The 18,796-nt window shown below is 42.7% G+C and overlaps 1 protein-coding gene across 7 annotated transcripts in view; it reads left to right on the top strand.

Annotated features, from left to right (window-relative positions):
- PHACTR1 (phosphatase and actin regulator 1) overlaps positions 1 to 18,796 on the top strand; it is a 318,012-nt gene that overhangs the window by 162,224 nt on the left and 136,992 nt on the right. Inside the window, exon 1 of one of the 7 annotated variants that reach the window (XM_074871778.1) lies at positions 178 to 427. The exons of 4 other annotated variants lie outside the window; for them this stretch is intronic. In XM_074871778.1, the coding sequence (XP_074727879.1) occupies positions 178 to 427 (250 nt within the window). Of the gene's footprint in view, positions 1 to 177; positions 428 to 592; positions 673 to 936; positions 1,065 to 18,796 lie in introns of those variants that run through there. 2 more of the 7 variants (XM_074871813.1, XM_074871804.1) reach the window with 2 other exon arrangements.

Here is an 18,796-nt window from a genome sequence, read left to right as displayed (position 1 = left end):
CCGAGCATCCTCCAGCCAAGCCCGAGTGGATTGGTTAAGGAGCAGGGTCGCAGAGGGCAGCAAGGCTCAGGCAGCGCTTCTGCCTGCTCTGCCTCCCGCCTCCCCCGCTCTCCCCCAGCCCTCCCCTTCATCCCTGTTGTGTGTGTGGCAGCTAAACACTGAGGCGAGAGGGAGCGGATGGCGGATTGCACGCACGCCAGGCAGCCTGGGATGCTTGCTTTTTCTTCTTCTGGCTTCAGGCAGGGCTCGGTTTCAGACATGAGTGGAGACAAACCTAAAAAGAAAGCTTTCTATCTAGTGAGGATGAAGCCACTGAAGGAGCCCACCACCACTAACAACAATGTCTCTTTTGTGATACACTGTCACATAGGCAAGGAGATCAAACACATTTGCAGCAACTGCAGTCGCGGGGAGGAAGCCCGTGACGGTGAGTGCTGAGATCCTGTGGGTGTAGGAGAGAGGCAGGGGAGCGCGTTCGCTTGCATGGGGGGTGTGTGTCCATGTGTGCACTCCCGTCAGAGGCTGGGATGCTCGGCTTGCCCCTCCACAGATTCCAGGGAAAGAGGAAAGGGAGCGCGGGAGGAATGTGCTGGGCATCGATTCAGCCTGTCGATCAGAGAGATGCCAAGAGGGACAGGTCCCCTCATTTGCCACGGAAGCTTTGTGCTAACAGTTAAGGCACCAACTCTTTTTTTTCTTCTCTTTTTTTTCCCCAGTTGCTATAGAAATTGCTGTGTGTATCGATTGTGTTTTGTTCCCATTCCTGTGAATTTTAGATCAGGGTTTTCTGCCTTGATACATCAACTTTTTCCTTGTCGTGCTGCAGTAGAGTTTGCTTGACTCAACTCAGTATCTGGAAGGACTGGTTTACCTGGAATCCAGCTAGTGTGATTTTCACCATGCTGTTAAATATATGGGGAAAATTGTATTTTTATTGGAATTAATATAGTGCTCTTCATCAGACAACTGTTCTCATCCCTTCCCCCTCTCCTTTTGGGACTGAGCAAAACCTCCAGAGGGTATTCAAAGAGTGACGGTGTAATCAATCACAGGTGTTGCTACAGGTAAGTATATGTTTTATATGTTTTGCGGAATGCAAATATTTGAAGGCAACAGTGACAAATTATTTGGATTTTGCCAAAGTCAGCAATTAGGAGAAGCTGAGAACTAAAAGGAGCATAAAAGCATTCAGGCAAAAAACAGCCTCACAGATGTTACTCCGCATTCTTGTTCAATGTTGTATTACTTGGTTTTGCTGTGTGGTTTTACATGTTACTTAGGACTGAAGGCACTCGACTTAAGACTCCCTATTAACTGATGTGGTAGACATATCTCATTTTCTGAAGGTCAGGGAAAGGCTTTTTTTATGATAAATGTGAATATGAAATTGTTATCGTTTTCTGAGCTGAGGTTCTTATAGTTGTTAGCACTTCATTTTTTAGCTTTTGTCGCTGAGGCTGTTGTTGTTGTTATTTTAATTAACCAAGGCTGCTTTCATTTGCTCTATGCCAAAGAACAAAATATTATTGGGGATCTCATGGTCCTTTGTCAACCACCGGTCTGCAGTTTAATGAAGTAACTGTGGTTTTGCTAATGTCTCTTCAGAATTAGCATCCTGCTAGTGTGATTATAGTTTCCTTTGATTAAAAAGCAGCTAAAGCTGAACGGAATTGCTTTCAGTGGAAAGCGAGAAGATAGCCTGAGAAGCCTGGAAACCTACAGTGGGTTAAGCACTCTTACTGCTTATGCCACTACAGCAGAGGGAAGAATCTGATGAATGCTATGGAAAATGTTGAGTGTTTTCTTTCCTCTTATGTGCTGCCGGTGACAGCAAGCACCACAAATATGAAATGACGGGCTAAGTACAGCAGCAGCAGGTACTTTACACTGTTATTGGGGTTTATTTATCCTTAAAACCAAATGAAGCCATTTGTTAAAAATATGTTTTCCTAGATTAATTGAATTGACCCAAAACTCAATTGTATCAATGCCTTTTGTGAAATCTTAGCACAGTAAGAAAAGAACATTGCTTTCCTGCTTTTAATGCACACGTGTATGCATGGATGCTTCTGAATGTATAACTCGAGTTACTTGTACCTCTTAACAGACTAAGAGGTATGTATTTAAGGACTTTACTTCCTTTTTTATGTTTGATTTTTTAGCTTCAAACCATTAGATACTCTGAGGGGAGGTATGCCTCTTGACAGGAGATAATCTAGTAACCCTAGAGAGGCAAAAAATAGAGCAGAGGCTTCCAGCCAGCAGGCTTCCAGACCATCTCATCTGTCCGTTTTTACCCCCTCCGTCTCTGGGGTAGGATTTCATTCACCTCAGGCAAATAACTTTTATGGTCATAATTTTAAAAGTATGTAGTATTGGTACAGCTTTCTTTCCCACCAGCATGCACAGCTATGACTTTCTTTCAGAAAGTAAAAAAACTGTAGTCCCAGCTATGCTGGCTGAGCACACTCACTGGCTTGACTCTGACACATTTTTCAGGACTGAAAAATGCCCTTTTTTCCCTGGTTAATACCTGTTCTAGACCTTTTGGGGTTTGGAGCAAAAGGATGATATAAGGAAATTATGGTGTGATCATAATATTAACAGGACAGCTCAAGTAAAAACCTGTGACCAGCCCAGGTATGGAGAAACCTGTAGGGATCTTGAGATGTCCGTGTGTCCTCACAGTTGCACAGCTTAAAGAGCACACAGAAGGGGACCACTTAGTACTTTTTATAAGGGAAATGCACATAACCCTGCAATGTGGACGCTCACACCTCATATATATATATATATATAGTTTATACATGGTCTTGCAGGCCTGAAACTGCACTAGTGGACCTTAAAGTACTGTGTGGGCCCTGTGACCTGAGCAACTATTGTATTTGTTGGAACTGTGTACAAAGACAGGGATTCAGTCCTTACAGCATAGGCAAGCCAGTGGGATACATTGATTTAATCCTGAAATACCCTCCAAATCCAGTTACGAGTCCTGGATTCTAGTCATCGTCTTACTCTGCAGTCACTTTGTACCACTGCACTGACAGAACTGGAGAAGGAAAATTCATGCTGAGACAGAGGAAAATCCTTCAAAGACCACTAACTAATCTAGCAGAAGTCATGACTAGGATAATAGCAGAAGAGATAGCCATGAAACCAAAGGAAAAGATGGAGGCAGGTGCTGAGTCATATGGTATCTTAGAAGGGAGGTCATGTAATTCAGAGAAAAGTCAGTGCAGGAATTTGGACATGCAGATGGGCTCACTGAAGTAAGGGTAAAGGGAGCTGGTGTGGATGCAGCATTTTGATGAGGTAAAAAATAAGTGAGAAGCTCAAAGAGAAGCAGGAGGTTACAGTAATGCAGATGGGAGTGGGAGATACTTTAGCCTTTGGACTGAAAGGAATGGGTGTATTTAATGCTAATTTACTTGGAAAAGAGAAGACAGAGAGAGGGGTATATAAAGCACCAATATGGAGTTTGGGCAACAGAATAGCAAAAATGGTGTTGGAAGTAGTGAAACTATGTGAGGGAAGAATGAGGTGTGTGGTTTCATCTTATGAAGTTTGAGTGGCCACGGGACATCCAGGACAGGATGCCAGAGAGGCAATCAGACATGGTAGATGGAACCAAGAGGGAGAGGTCAAGCGTGGAAAGACACGAGTTACCTCCAGGGATAAAAGAGCGATCAGGGCTGAGCTCTGCATGCTACCAGAGGAGGGCTGCGAGGGAGATGTTGGGAGAAGCAGGTTGGTGAAGAGTTGCAAAAGTCCCAAGAAAAGACAGACAAGAAGTGAGGAGACAACACAAGTGGAGGTATTTTGAAAGTGCCAGAAACATGAAGGGGAATGAAAATATTTTCTGAATGTAAACGTGGGAAAGTGACTGATAAGCTTGTAGAGCAGAAGCAGCTAGAACTACAAGAGATTGAGGTGCACTGGAACTGTTGATGGTAAACATCTCCTGGTATGTACAGAGCCCTTGTCAATGTACTGATTTCAGTGGCCTCTGGGAGGGTTGTGGCGGTGCTGGGTCATAGCAGATGACATGACTGATGAGCAGGGGAACAGTAGTTAGAGGAAGAAATACAGGGAGAAGAGATTTCACTGGGTTTTATTGAATGTGTTCATACACTGAAAACTGAGTGCAAATCTCAGTCTCCTGCAGAAGTCTGAGCCTGGATCTGGAACATGGTTTAGACACATCTCTACCTTAGTGTGGCTAGAAAGAACTGTAGAGGTTTCAAAGGTACCCAGCAATGACCTAACAGAAAGAGCAAGTGGAGCAATTGAAGTAGGATACTTTTGATTTTTATGCAGAGGATCTGACAAGAAAACTTAAGTGGAAGGCAGTTACCTAACAGTGCATTGGAAGAGAGGGACTGCACAGAGGAAAGCGCAGGTTTTTTATCAGTGTCAGATGAGGGTTCTCAGCTGAGTTCCCACCTCTGCAGAGGATATCTGGGCAGCTTCAGACGTGTCCATCCATGTATTGCTCCATACCTAAGTTCCTCATCTGTAAAATGAAGATAATGGGATTTCCTTTCACCTGCCTGGTGGTCTGTAAATAGACTATGAATCTTTTGGGGGAGGTGAGGAGGGGAAGGGCTGTCTCTTGACATTTGCATTCCTGCTGCCAAGGACTATGGAGCTTCAGGTTTTTGGGGTCTCTGGGTACAAGTGTAGTGGAAATATAAATAATACTAAGAATTAACATACCCGAAAGGTTTCATTCAGAGCTCAAACCCAGTCTGTTTATGGTATGCTCCTATACTTCAGGGTTTTGCTGTTTAGGCAGAAATAGTTCATTATCTTATATATGCATGAAAATCAGCGTGGACTGAGATACTGTTGCCGTAGGAATTCCAACACTTGTTTTTCTGCTGACGACCTTCTTCTAGAGCTTTTAGATAAATCTTTTCCAAATGGATAGCAGGATCTGGGGGGGGTTGTGTGTGTGGGATGTGTGTGTGTGATTCCCACCTAGAATTGAAGACACTGTTATTTTTTTCAACCAGGAACTTTGAGAACATTTACTTTACTATCACTTAAGAGATTGTCTCCGAGGTGATTATTTTGCTTCCCACAAAAGTAATTATTAAAAAGTTATCTTCTAGACAAGCTGTAAGCCCTGCAAGAGCTGTGTATAAAAATAAGTTTTCCTCCACTAATTCTCACATTATTTCAAATGGTAACTGCTCTTCCGTTACCATCTGTAGAGTGAGCGCAGTGTGCGGCTATGAGGAATTGCAGTCATTTACAACTGTACCTGTTAAAAATCCTAAAATATTTTGGAGGAAAAAAAGTTAGTCTACAGGGAGTGGAAAAGTAGGCAAAAAACAGCGTACCTGGTCCTACTGTGAAGTGTGGGAAGCTGATAAACATGTTTGAGGTTTCAACATCTGATATAATTATGCACTGTGTGTCTTTAGTCTCTGAGGGTTAGTTACCTTAAAGGAAGGCAGGGAGGGGGAAGACATGGGCTTTCATTGCAGAGTGAAGTATGTCTCCTTGACAGTACAGATCATAAAGTAAAATTGGTTTATTTTTGTTGATTGAACTCTGTAATGTTTGATTTGGGTGAATACGGTGCTGTGCCAGAGAAGGTTGATGAGGTTGAGCAAAGATAGTCCAGATCCCAACAGGCTGCTGGGGAGCTCCCACCAGCATCGCTTTCTGCTTGGGAAGATACGAGCCCTCAGCACTTTGCAGGCTGAGAATAAATGTGCCCTTCTACGAAGAAGGTGTGATTCCTACTCATGGTAATTTCCAGATGGCAAAATCCCAAGGCAGGCAGGACACGATCATTTACCTTTACTTTATCAGGGAGTGGGGAGGGTAGAGTCCCAGCGCCCTGCTCTGGTCGGTGTGTCTTGCACATTAGGAACTAACAGAAACTCATCAGTTACTTGTGGTTTTGTCCTGAGACCAGGGACTAACAGGGCTGCAGTGAGCTGGTGTGGCTGGGCACAGGCTGCAGGCATGGAGGAGGGCAGGGAGGAAGCGAAGAGAAGAGAAAGGTCAGTCGGGCTGTAAGAGGGTGTACCTCTGGCTTACATGCCAAGACTAGCAAATGTGAACAGCTGACCGGAGGTATGTGAGGCTTTCCTTAAACACTAGCAGTTACTTCAGTTTGTTAGTCCACAGTTAAAGGAAAGAAAAGGGATGGGGAAAGAGGGAAGGGACTACATCTTCTACTTTTATGTCCCAAAATAAAGCTGAAGAGACACCAGCAAGCCTGGGGCAAGTCATTAACTGCTCATGTGCATCTCTGTAGTGACTAACTCATATCCTGTTAAACTGCCTGTAGCAAAAAACTGCTGGTCACAAAATAAGCCAGTTGTGTACTGTTCCAGGAGAAGCTGTGCTGGCAATGGAAAGTTCATGGCCAGGCTTGCACAGGCTGTCACACAGCAGAGCTCCAGGCTTACTTTGAAGAGCCCTGGAAGATGCCTTGTCCAAAACAGAAGTAAAATTTATATCATTGACTGAAACTGTAGGAAAAATATGAGTAATAAGCGAGGTCTTCACTTTTTGGTAAATTAGATAGTACAGGGGAAAAAGATGTACACAAGATTGTATCAAGCTTATGCAAGTCTGAATCTGTTGTTTTCCAGTGAAAACTCCTGTGTCCCTACTGGAGAAATGTTAGCCACCTTTTCCAGGAATTCTGTGTATCTGTGTCACTGATTTGAGGAGTTTTAGGAAGAAAAACAACACAAGTGATGGAATTGGTCACAATGGCTCAACACCCTCTCATTTTTGTTACACAGTGTTGACATAAGGACACTGATAAGAGGACACCTCAATTCTTCAGGTCTTTAGAGAACAGACAGCTGGCCTGTTTCAGTCCTGTCTCCTCTCATTGATTTCTCTCCTTTTCAATGCTGTAGCTCAGTTATTATCTTTTGATGGCATCTTACCATCCTGCTCTCTATTCTCAGATGAAGTTTAAAGTCTTGGGATATGTAAGCCTCTTAAGTGCAAAGACTGGGGCAACACTGAACATGCAATGAAAAATCAATTCCTTGTGGGGAGCTCAAAAAAGGAGATAAAATGCCATCGAGTATGATGAAAGCAATACAGTGGTTTTCCTGTATTTAACAATAATGCCCTGCTCTAAGTATTTGTTGTCATCTTGAGTAGTTTTGATTCTTCTGTATCAAGTTAGATACGTCAGAAATGCAATACAGGACTACTTGATAAACCATGAAAGGCCACAGGTTTTCCATGTGTAGAGGGGGAAGGCAATGCATAAAAAAGGGGCAAGGTGTGGATGATGGCATAGATCGTGGAGGAGCAGGTTCTCATCACACTGTGCTATTACCAGAGCACTTCAAACCATCTGATATTAACCCGGCCAAACAAGCTTGGCTTTCTGTGCCTTTTTTTTTCATCATGTCTTTGATCCCTGCCCAGGTGGGCAGTTAGTTTCCATTTCTGTGTTCTGTCTTTTCTGAGTACTTGCCTTACATGCTTAGAGATGTTTCTATTAGAGGATGGTTTGCACAGTTGGCCTCTTTCTTTCTTGAAACTTGGGATTCTTTAGAAGAAAATGAGATATATGGAAGTACTTCACTTTACATCCGTTATTGGAATTTTATTCATTAATATGCCTGTCATAGCTAAGCAGCAGAGAAATACTGGGTATGTAGGGAAGCGATCAGAAGATGGAGTATTCTGCCATGTGACATCTCTTCCTTTCTTCTCTTTTGTTTGACTTTTTCTTTTAATTTGTAACCACTACTACTTATATCAGTTTGTGCTATTATAATATCTTCTGCCTCTGTTTAAAAATGAGAGTTAATTTCATATTATATCATATATCATTAAAAGCAGCAGAGTTCATTTATGGGCTCCTTGACTGATGAGCAAAATCTATCCTTTGAGTATACTCTTGTATTGATAACATTATCATTCATTGCAGCTACCTCGGCAAAAGAGGCAGACATTCTACATCAATTTTTGTATTGTAAGATTTTATTTCTTGATCCATTTCAGTGGCTGGTGGTAAATGTATAGCTATTCCTTTGTATCTCCTAAGACTGTCTTGTTTGTAGTCAGACAATACCGAATCTGGTTTTCTGTTGTCACCTTATTCAGCCCCCAATTAGCCAGAACATAATTTCAGGAGCACAGCATAAGTGGATGTAGTACCACCTTGCTGACAGTCTGACAGGATGTCTAAGATTAATGGGATATATTTGTAGTCTGTTAAATCGATCATGCCAAGTCTCGCACATCTTCCCAAATCCCAAAACCCAGCATCAGGGCACTGGAGCAATTGAAGGGCAGCACCAGAGTATGCACTGGTTCAGCCAGCTCTAGCTGGATGTTGCAATCACTTTCTTAGAAACTGGAGCGTATTGTGATGTTTGCCATTATCTAAATGGATGCTGCAAAGGGGTGAAGTTGGGATATACCTGGAGGCCCCCTTTTTCCTTTGTGACTTTGATTTGCACACTTCTCCGAAAACAGTGATGTTCTTGCCATCCCTGTGAGCCGGAAAACTGTCCTCTTGCTGGTTTTTGGCTCTTGTGAAGTGATATGAATCTTCACTGGTCTGTTGCTTTTAGTCTCTTTGTCTGAGGAAGGATTGGGCGGAGAGGAATAAGGTAATATTTGGTTTTATCACTGTCATCTCTCCCTGACTTTCCTGGCTTTGGGTCCAGCTTACTGAAGATGAGGGAGATCTAGCAGAGCCTCTGCCTTTGGATGAGACTCTTACATTCAAAAGATGATGAATTATTTCTGTTGCTCTGAAAAACAATGAACACACAGCATAATTTAAATCAAAGATAAAATCAGTCATTGTAAAACCACCTGCTGAAGCTTCTTTGGAACCACTAGACATGTCGTTCTGGCTTGGCTATGCCCAGGCCACCCTGTTTAAAAAGTACCCCCAAATCATAGTGCCCATCAGCCATCATGAAGATGTGCTGTTGAGAGAGATCTCACGGACAAGCACTGTTCCTCTCCAAAGGAAAAATCTGTATCCCAAGTGAGAAAAACCACAAATAAGAGATGATCAGACCTGACTGACAGCCTCTGCAGATTTTCTCTGCATAGTAGAAATTTTGAAGGTTTGAAAATATAACTCAGGAGTAAAAGCCCAACATTTCCCATTTCCCCCCCCCCTTTTTTTTTTTCCCAATAAGTAAACTTGTGTCCAAAGAGAAGAGGAAGGCAGGCTTCTGCATATGTATGCTTTATAGTATGCTAGTCAGGACATGGACCAGGGTGAGACACATGCAGGGTCCAAGACCTTCGTTTGTGTAACTGAGATTACTATTGTACCCATTCCTTTGCCCCCAACTAGAAGAGGTGTTCAGTCTCAGCTACTTACTGAATATCTGAAGCCCAAAGGTTGCAATTTAAAATGTATGACCTTTTGTGCAGGAAGGGCCCAGTGTATCTGTTGCTTGGGACATTTTGGAAAGTATGTATGAGGTACTTCAAATCTTCTCTTTCCTTCCTCCTGCTCTGAGCTGTGCAGCCCAAGACTGGGATGACATGGCTTAATGCTGCAGTTCAGCAGACGCCCTCCCCTATCACTACTTAAGAGAAGATTCTTGCCCTCTGTCATCTTTTGTATGACATTTTTCAGGCCATTAGTCTAATGGCTTTGTGCAACAGGAGTGCAGGGAATAAAATGAAAATGGGTCCAATTATTTAATTTATCTTGAGAGATTTTGGTAGCAGATAATGATTTTTATTTCACCTTGCCTCCTAAGAGAAGTTGATTATCTGTTTGAAAAAACAGTAATGCTATTTTCAATCTTTCCTTGTAAAGTTCTGGAAGCACAGAAGTGTAATGATGGTAACACTGACAATATCAGGTCATTTCAAGAAAGGTGTGTCTAAGTTTTGTTAGAAATGTTGATAACAATATCTTCAGCAGTGGACTGCGGGATGTACAGCTGGAACATAAATACTGTTGTCCTGAATGTTAGTTATTCTTTTAACACAGATTCAAGAATCAACAGATGGAAATGTTGGTAAGCAGACTTGAATGCACTGGAGATTTTAAGATAAATAATTAGAATACTCGTTAACTACATCCTGGCAAATGAGCCAGGCCTGGAAATGCCACTGTAGTCTACTGCATCCACAGTCCATGTATTGGCAGGCTTCTCAGAAGTATTGGTGATCCATATATTCACATCCACATGGACCATAGCCATGGTCCCTAATGCCAGCAGTCCATGTCATAAGGATTATGGCACAGGCTTTATCTTTCTTTACCTATCCATTATGTACAGCTGCTTTGACGTTTCCAATATTCAGATACTATCTGACGCAGCATGTGTGCAGCTCCAATGGTTTTTTAACATGGAGACTTTGTCAAGCTTGCTTTTGGTAAAGTAAATAAATAAATTCAGTAGAAATGTTATTTCTTCTACATCAGCTGAAATTGAACTGATATAAAGAGTATGTGTGTCATGCTGCTATAGAGCTTTATAGCATCTTATCTTTCTCATTTTACTTTCCAATTTACTTAAAATGTCAACACTGCTAAAAATTCAGATTCACAGACTGAACAGTCAGCAGTGCAAGTGCACAGACAGGTGGATGGATGGATGGACGGACAGACAGACAGAGACGGACAGTGGAAGCTCTTTGAACCAGAAGTTGAACCAGTATTGAAAGATCTCTTCCCTCTCCTCCTCCCATGCACCAGCAAGACAGGATGCTCTCCTTAGCTAGCACAGTGGTTTTGCTGTAGAAATAACGTTGAAATTTGGGTTCAGCCTGAAGGAAAAGCCAGGTGCAGAGACTTGTGTGGAACTTTGATTCTGAATTGTACCCTGTCAAGAAATAGAAGAGTGAGATGACTAAAGCTTTTATTAATATTTACAGCCCCAAAGTAATTGTCTGCTGGTTTATAGCCATAAGGGTGAGGGGTTGTCTTATAGCAATCTGCTGTGGCACTTAAGATGGGATTTGCTGCTTGCTCCAGCATCTGAATTGAGAAGAGCAATTTCTGACTGTCTACTCTCTATGGCTGCCAGTCTTTGGCTCCTTTAGCAGCCATTGTAGAGAATTAGACATGATATCAAAATGGGAAAGTAAGGAGGGACTCGTGAGGTTCATTTATGTAGCTTCCTTTCCTTCAAAGTTTCCCCCCTAAGTCACATGTATAAACAAGCTAGAATTCAGGAGGTATTTTCTTTTCTCTTTCTTGTGTGTCTCATTAAATAAGGACAGCATTTTGCCTGCATTGTTTGACTCTAGGAAAGTACTCAAATTACTAATGTGGGTTTGGCTTTCTATGCATTTCTGTCATCTGAATCAAACACCATTTTCTTTGTGAACTCAATATCCTTGTGCTGTGCATGGAAACCCATGAGCCTAAAAGAAAATAGGGATATCCTGTAGTTCCAGTGAACTGATCCTTTTTTCTCCTATTCATCTCAAGTTGGCAGAACAGCCTGTTCACTAAGCAGCAAGACAGGCGTCTAATACATTTTCTGGCATTGCACAGAGGCTCAAGAAACACACTTTTTGGCAATATTTTTCTTTGGGTTGTTTTGATTTGTTTTTCTTACCCTCAGTCTTCTTTGGACATTGGGCCCTGTGTGATAAATAAAAAAAAATTAAAATTGCAAGCCTATATGAAGATGGGTGGTAATTTTAGAATTCAGCTGCTCTGACTAGTACAGATATTCCCTGTGATTAGCAAACAAATGAAGGTGTTCTTCACCTGCTATGATTCATTTACTTCAGATTTTTGCGTTACTACTGCATTTGTGGTATACCAGGCTCCATTTTTATGTCTGTAAGTACCTGTAAACATATCTTTTGTTTGTTTCTTGTTTCCTCCCCTTGTAGCAAAATGCTTGGGAGATCTGTCATTCTGAGCATCGTCATAAACCTTGTAAAGTTTAAGGTACTCAGCCAGATGTCATGGTTCGGACCAGTCTCTGACTTGCTAATTCAAACCAAATGCTGTTTAAGTAGATATTTTTGAAAATCAGGTTTGGGTGGCAAAGACTTCAGTTCAGTTGGAAGAGTGTATGTGCAAGTCTGACATTTGGCTTGCAGAACGGGATCTGTGACACTTGTAGGATGTTGTACAGATACTTTGCCTGAAAGAGATTGGTACTTAATTCTAAGAACACTGTTCTTCATAGGTTATATGGACAGAGGCAATTTATATTGTCAAAAATGCTCAGAAAGCCTGAAGTTGTTGTGTTTTGGGGTTTTTTTTATCTACTTGGTAGCAGAATCTTGATAACTTTGAGAGGAAATTTTCAGCATTCAGGCAAGTCAGATTTCATCAGTTTGTTGCTTTGTCCGGTGCCAGCAATGAAGGGGTCAGAAAAGGTTACTTTGTTTTAATTGTAAGAAATAACAGGCTTTGGTTGGGTTTTATCCTACTTTTGTATTGAAATGAAATCTCATGCAGACGCCTATCACAGTTACCTTCACAATGTTGCAAAATGAACTTTACTGCCAGTTTCATGGTCAGGTGGCTCTGGATAGGCACACCCCGTCGCACCACTGTTGCGCTCCGCTCGCCTTTGGAACTCGCAGTGTGCCACTGGTTCCTCTCTCAAACACCACAGAAAGGGATCATTCCCATCAATACAGAGGAAAGCACTCATTAAGACCATGCTGTAATGTCTTCTCTGCCAGTTTCTTTTTCTGTAGGTGAATTTTATCTTGCTGGAAAGGTCCTTTTTTACAGCTTTGGCGAGTAAAGTATCTGACATCAATAAGGAGGCATGTTTTAGCATGCAACCAGCATGTCTCAGCCCCACACAAGAAGGACCACACGTAATGCGGTTCATCTTCCCTTGCTCCTCCTGCTCATCTCATTAGTCATAAGAAAAGAGCAGAGAGCTGTATTTTACCTTCATTTGCAAAATTTTGATAGCCCTGAGGACAAAATATATCTCTAATTCCCAGGATGGTCATCCAGTTACTAGATGGCTTGGGTAAGCTAATTCTACTTTTTGTGACCTTTGCTGTTCACTTTGGTATGGTCAGAATTTCATTCGTTTCTCCCTGCTATGTATAAAGCTGCTGGAACTATTTCAGTAGCTTTTTCAATTATCGTGTTTTCTTGGTTCCCTGTAGTATTTTTTTCCCCTTAGCTCTGATCTAAACTCTTTCTCGTTTACTGAGCTATTTCTGGTTGCTGGACTTGGAATTATTCATGAACTTGAAGCTACGTGCATAGATCCTTCCTTTGACTGTAACATTTCTTAGGTAGATATACCAATTTGATTACCTGATGGGCTCCATCTTTTTTTAAAGGCAACAGCTTTTTTAAAATAAGAGGCTTTCCTCTAAATCTACTGAGCAAGAGCAATAGCCTGCAGAGCTCAGCAACCATGAGACACCCTAGAACTTAATGCTAAAAAAAGAGGGGGAAAAAAAGTGAAATCATAGCTATGAAAACCACATAGAAATACTCCGTGTATTTTAGGCAGCAATCCACCATGCTTTATTCATGACTTTAAAGGAATCGTGGTTATTTTTCTCTCCTTTGAGTATTCATCTCTGAAACTCAAGCCTTTACCATAAGGGCCGAAACAGGTATTTCACCATTGCCAAGGGTCTAAACTAACCATCATTTGAATCAACAGAAGAATTCCCATTATAGTGGCAATCAGAGAAGACCATATGTAGCTGCACTTAGGTACTCAAAGCAGAAGTAGTTAGCCCTTATTTTAAATTCCTGCTACAGGCTGTCTCTTTTCAGAGTCCAGTGAAACATATTTTTTTTGCTAGACTGTTACTGACTTTTTTTTAAAAAAAACCTCATATTTACGCTCATTATAAATGTACCATTTGGTATAATTACTCTTTTCCTCTTGGCCAACTTCCTACCAGCTTCTTTAAAGAGCAGAAATAGAATTTTTTTTTCCCAAGAGAAGCAATATAGAGTTTACAAGGGAATGGTTTGAACTTTCTAGCTCTTAAATGAGGTACTTTGCTCTTTTTCTCCTAGCCATTAAAGTGTAAAAAACTTAAATTTTTATCTTTATGATGATAGTGGTGAGATGGTACCATTCTGTTTAGAAAGCTTAATGTTTGTAATGCCATTTCCTGAACGGGATTCCTTTTAATAAGAAGACACGCCCCTCTCAGGTTTCTGAATAGTCTAAAGATAGTCTTCTAAAGTGCGTATTTTTAGTAAAATGAAGTAAAAATATTGGATATTGCTACTTATGAAAACTTCAAAGGATAAAGATCAGAAATCGCTCAGTCCACCAAAAATCTCCTAAGGAATTAGAAGCATTTAATATTTTTTATTCCCATAAGTAAGAATATTCTGTCCCATAACAGACAGACAAACAGGTACTTATTTTGTGGATAAGTAACTGATAAACAGTTACTGTAAAAGTAAAAGTGAGAAAACTCATGGATTAAGATAAAGACAGTTTAATAGGTAAAGCAAAAGCCACACACACAAGCAAAGCAAAACAAGGAATTTATTCACCAGCAGGCAGGTGCTCAGGCATCTCCAGGAAAGCAGGGCTCCATGACATGTAACGGTGACTTGGGAAGACCAACACCATCACTCCGAACATCTCCCCTTCCTGCTTCTTCCCCCAGTTTTATATGCTGAGCATGACGTCATATGGTCTGGGACATCCCTTTGGTCAGTTGGGATCAGCTGTCCCAGCTGTGTCCCTTCCCAGCTTCTACTGCACCCCACCCTACTCCTTGGCAGGGTGGAGTGAGCAGCAGAAAAGGCCTTGACTCTGTGTAAGCACTGCTTAGCAATAATGAAAATATCTCTGTATTATTAACACTGTTTTCAGCACAAATCCAAAACACAGCCCCATACCAGCTACTATGAAGAAAGTTAACTCTATCCCAGCCAAAACCAGCACATGTATTGCAGGAGTTACTGGTGTTGCCAGTGGTTGGTGCCCATTTGTAAGATGACGGTCACAAACACCACTGCAACTGTTTTGCCTGGTAGCATTTTGTTTGTTGCACGTAATGTTAGAGCCTTGAATTGCAATAGTCCTGTGGGTACGAGTCGTGCTCAGCTTTCTCCTCTGAATTTTCTGGTGTTGTGAGATTTAATCTCCTTATAGGCTCAGCAAAATACCTTTCAAGGAGGTTTAAAGAGTTGTATTTTTCTAATGCTATGTGCTAGGGGACACAGGTAGTTGTGAGTAGGCAGGTCAATTCCATTTTATCGACAGTTTGGTTTCAGTCTCAGAAACTGAATGGGTTGAATTGTGTCTGACTAATTTGGTGCCCTTTTACAACAGGGTTACAGTGCTGGTGGATAAAGGAAAACCAACTGACATCATCTACCTGGACTTGTGCAAAGCTTTTGATACAGTCCCTCACAACATCCTTGTCTATAATTTGGAGAGACATGGTTTTGACAGAGGGACCATGAAGTGGTTTGACCTTGGCTAAATGCCAGGTACCCACCAAGTTGCTCTATCACTTCCCCCCCCTTCCCCTTTTTTTCTCAACAGGGCAAAGAGGGGAAAGAAAATAAGATAGGAAAAACCCCAACCCTTGTGGGTAAAACAAAAGCAGTTTTAATATAAGCAAAGCGAAGCAAAGGTCCACGCACAGAAGGAAAAAAAAGAAAACAGATTTATTCTCTACTTCCCATTAACAGGTGATGTTGGGCCTTCTCAGGAAGCAGGGCTCCGATACGCGTAGTGGTTGCCTCAGAGGAACAAGGGTGACCCCACTCCCTTCCTCCTTTCTCCCAGCTTTATACTGAGCAGATGTCATATGGTATGGAATATCCCTTTGGTCAGTTCGGGTCAGCTGTCCTGGTTGTGTCCCCTCCCAAGATCTTGCCCACCCCGTCCCACTGTGGGGGGGTCGGAAATGTCGGAAAGAGCCTTGGTGCTGTGTAAGCACTACTCAGCAGTAGCCACAACACCAGTGTGCTATCAACACCCTGCCAGCTCCCAACATAAAACACAGCAGCATGAGGGCTGCTACAGGGGAAAACCAATTCCGGCTCAGCCAGACCCAGTACAGACCACTTGGTGGATAAGGAATTGGCTTGATGGTCACACTCAAAGGGTTGCGGTCAATGGCTCTATGTCCAAGGGGAGGGCAGTGACAAGCGGTGTTCCTTGGGGATTGGTGTTGGGACCAGCAATGTTTAATATCTTTGTTGGAGACATGGACAGTGGGATTGAGTGCACCCTCAGCAAGTTTGCCAATGACACCAAGCTGTGCGGTGCGGTTGACGCACTGGAGGGGAGGGATGTGCCATGCAGAGGGACCTTGACAGGCTTAGAGGTGGGCCCGTGCAAGTCTCATGAAGTTCAACAAGGCTAAGTGCAATGGCCAATCCTGCACATGGGTTGAGGCAATCCCAAGCACAGATACAGGTTGGGCGAAGAGTGGATTGAGAGCAGCCCTGCAGAGAAGGACTTGGAGGTAGTAGTGGATGGAAAACTGACTATGAGCCAGCAATGTGTGCTTGCAGCCCAGAAAGCCAACTGCATCCTGGGCTGCATCAAGAGAAGCGTGACCAGCAGGTGAAGGGAGGGGATTCTTCCCCTCTACTCAGCTCTTGTGAGACCCCATCTGGAGACTGCATTCAGTTCTGGGGCCCCCAACATAAGGAGGACATGGACCTGCTTGAGCAGGTCCAGAGGAGGCCACAAAGATGATCGGGGGGCTGGAGCACCTCCCCTGTGAGAACAGGCTGAGAGAGTTGGGGTTGTTCAGCCCAGAGAAGAGAGGGCTCCAGGGAGACCTTACAGTGGCCTTCCAGTACTTAAAGGGGACCTACAGGAAAGGTGGGGAGGGACTCTCTATCAGGGAGCATAGTGATAGGACAAGGGGTAATGGTTTTAAACTGAAAGAGGGTAGATTTACATTAGATATAAGGAAGAAAATCTTTACTGTGAGGGTGGTGAGACACTGGAACAGGTTGCCCAGAGAAGTTGTGGCTGCCCCCTCCCTGGCAGTGTTCAAGGCCAGGTTGGATGGGGCTTTGAGCAACCTCGTCTAGTAGAAGGTGCCCTTGCCCATGGCAGGGGGATTGGAAGCAGATGATCTGTAAGGTCCCTTCCAACCCAAACCATTCTATGATTCTATATTATTCTATAAATGTGGGTTCATTCACCTCCCAACATGTTTGCGCTTAGAGGCTGCTCCCCTCCAGGTTGCATGCAATGGGCTGGGGCTTTCCAAGAGCCTGGTTTTGTAATGGCAACTTAGAAAGGGCCAAGTTTGTTCCATACATGAGTTTTCAGTATGGCAGTGTGATTACAGTATGAGGAGGGTGCTTTGGAGGCAACGCTCTAGATGGGATATTCTGCTCATAGCTGCCATTTATGCCAGAACAGGAGTTTTTTATGGCAGTTCTTCACAGGCTGAAATGTGGATCCCTCTCGCTGGGTGCCTGTCTAGCTCTGCCAATGGGCCTCTATGTACCCATCCATCCTCTCCTGCTTTTTGGGGAGAGGATCTAGGAGACAGTGCCTCACCTCTCTCATCTCTCCCCTCACGCCTTGGATAGAAGATCCCCTACCAGAAGTGAAAGAAAAGGACACTGAGAGGCAGTATCTTCACTTCCCTTTATTCTCCTTTGTGCAGAACTGCACAGGATCAGGCTCTCAACAAACCACAGCTGTGACCAGCAGTTTCTTTCAATCCTGAGTGAAGCAGGAGGTGGTTTGCGTTATTTAACCCAGGGTAAAGCCCAGGAATAGTCTTGGGAGAAGGGTGTTTGTGCTGACAGAGATGGGTGCCCTAACTGTCAGGAGCTGTGCTTCCATTCATGCTTTCTTTCAGATTTTGAATTCTTTAAAATAACACAATTTTAGTAGGATAGATGGGGAGTGCTCTCCCATCTGTCATAGTGTGAAGTGTGGTAGTGTTCCCAAGGAAAATGGGAGATGTGGGCTTGAGCTTTGCCAAGAGGAGGGTGAAAGTGACCCTGTGGTTCTCCTGTCCTCCAAATAAGTGCTCTACCTGCTCTAACAGAAAACTCCTTGCATCTCATTCTACTGCCTCTGCTTTCTGAAAAGCACCAACTGTGCATCTTCTTCCTGCTTGCCATTTAGGATGGGTAAAATTTCCCTTCCTTCCAAGCTGAAGTTTCTTACAGGAGCAATTCCTGGTACTTGTGGAATCATCTTCCTATAGGCCCAAGAAAAGTAAGATGCCTGGTTTACTTCTGCTGGCCCTGTTGTTCTCTTGGTTGGCCTCCAGTTGTGCTCCATTTGTAGTGGCTGCTCTGAGTCCCGTTTTGGAGCTGCTGAGTCTCCCCATAGTGTGTGTGGTGCGTAGGACAGACCTCTGAGTTCTGCTCCAGTGTCTGGGTGCCCAAAAGTGAGAAGCTGCAGTACTGTTTATTTGATTTAGCCTTGAATCTACATATAATAAACACTTAAGAGATGGAAAATCCAGTGAGTAATAAGAGCAATAAGGAATACACAAAATAGCTGATATCAGTGAAATCTAACAATCCTTATTTTCTATAATTGCAGGGTTTATAGGAACCTGGTAAAGTACTTTTGTTGCGAGTCAAAATCTTGTGTACTATGTTATAATACAGAGAATACTTGGTGTTTTGAGAGATTTCATATCAATAAAGGCATTGAGTGTGATGCATGCAGTGCAGTGTAGTTTGCAGAGGTTAAAAAAATAGCTTTCAGATTGCAATCAGCATGAATAATTAAGGTTTTACGTCAAAATGTGGGGAAGTCAAAAGCAGGGTCCTAAAGGGATTGGACTTCCAAAGCTATTCTTTGCACTTCTGTTCTGACAAGAGAAATAAATACACTGAGAAAGAGAGATCACAGCAGACAGCAGAGCTGTAACACGGTCTGATACCTGT

The sequence above is a fragment of the Strix uralensis genome, chromosome 1 (genome assembly GCF_047716275.1).
Source record: "Strix uralensis isolate ZFMK-TIS-50842 chromosome 1, bStrUra1, whole genome shotgun sequence".
Taxonomy (NCBI): Eukaryota; Metazoa; Chordata; class Aves; order Strigiformes; family Strigidae; genus Strix; species Strix uralensis.
Note: the sequence above shows the minus strand (reverse complement) of the source record. Positions and strands in the feature narration are given on the sequence as shown.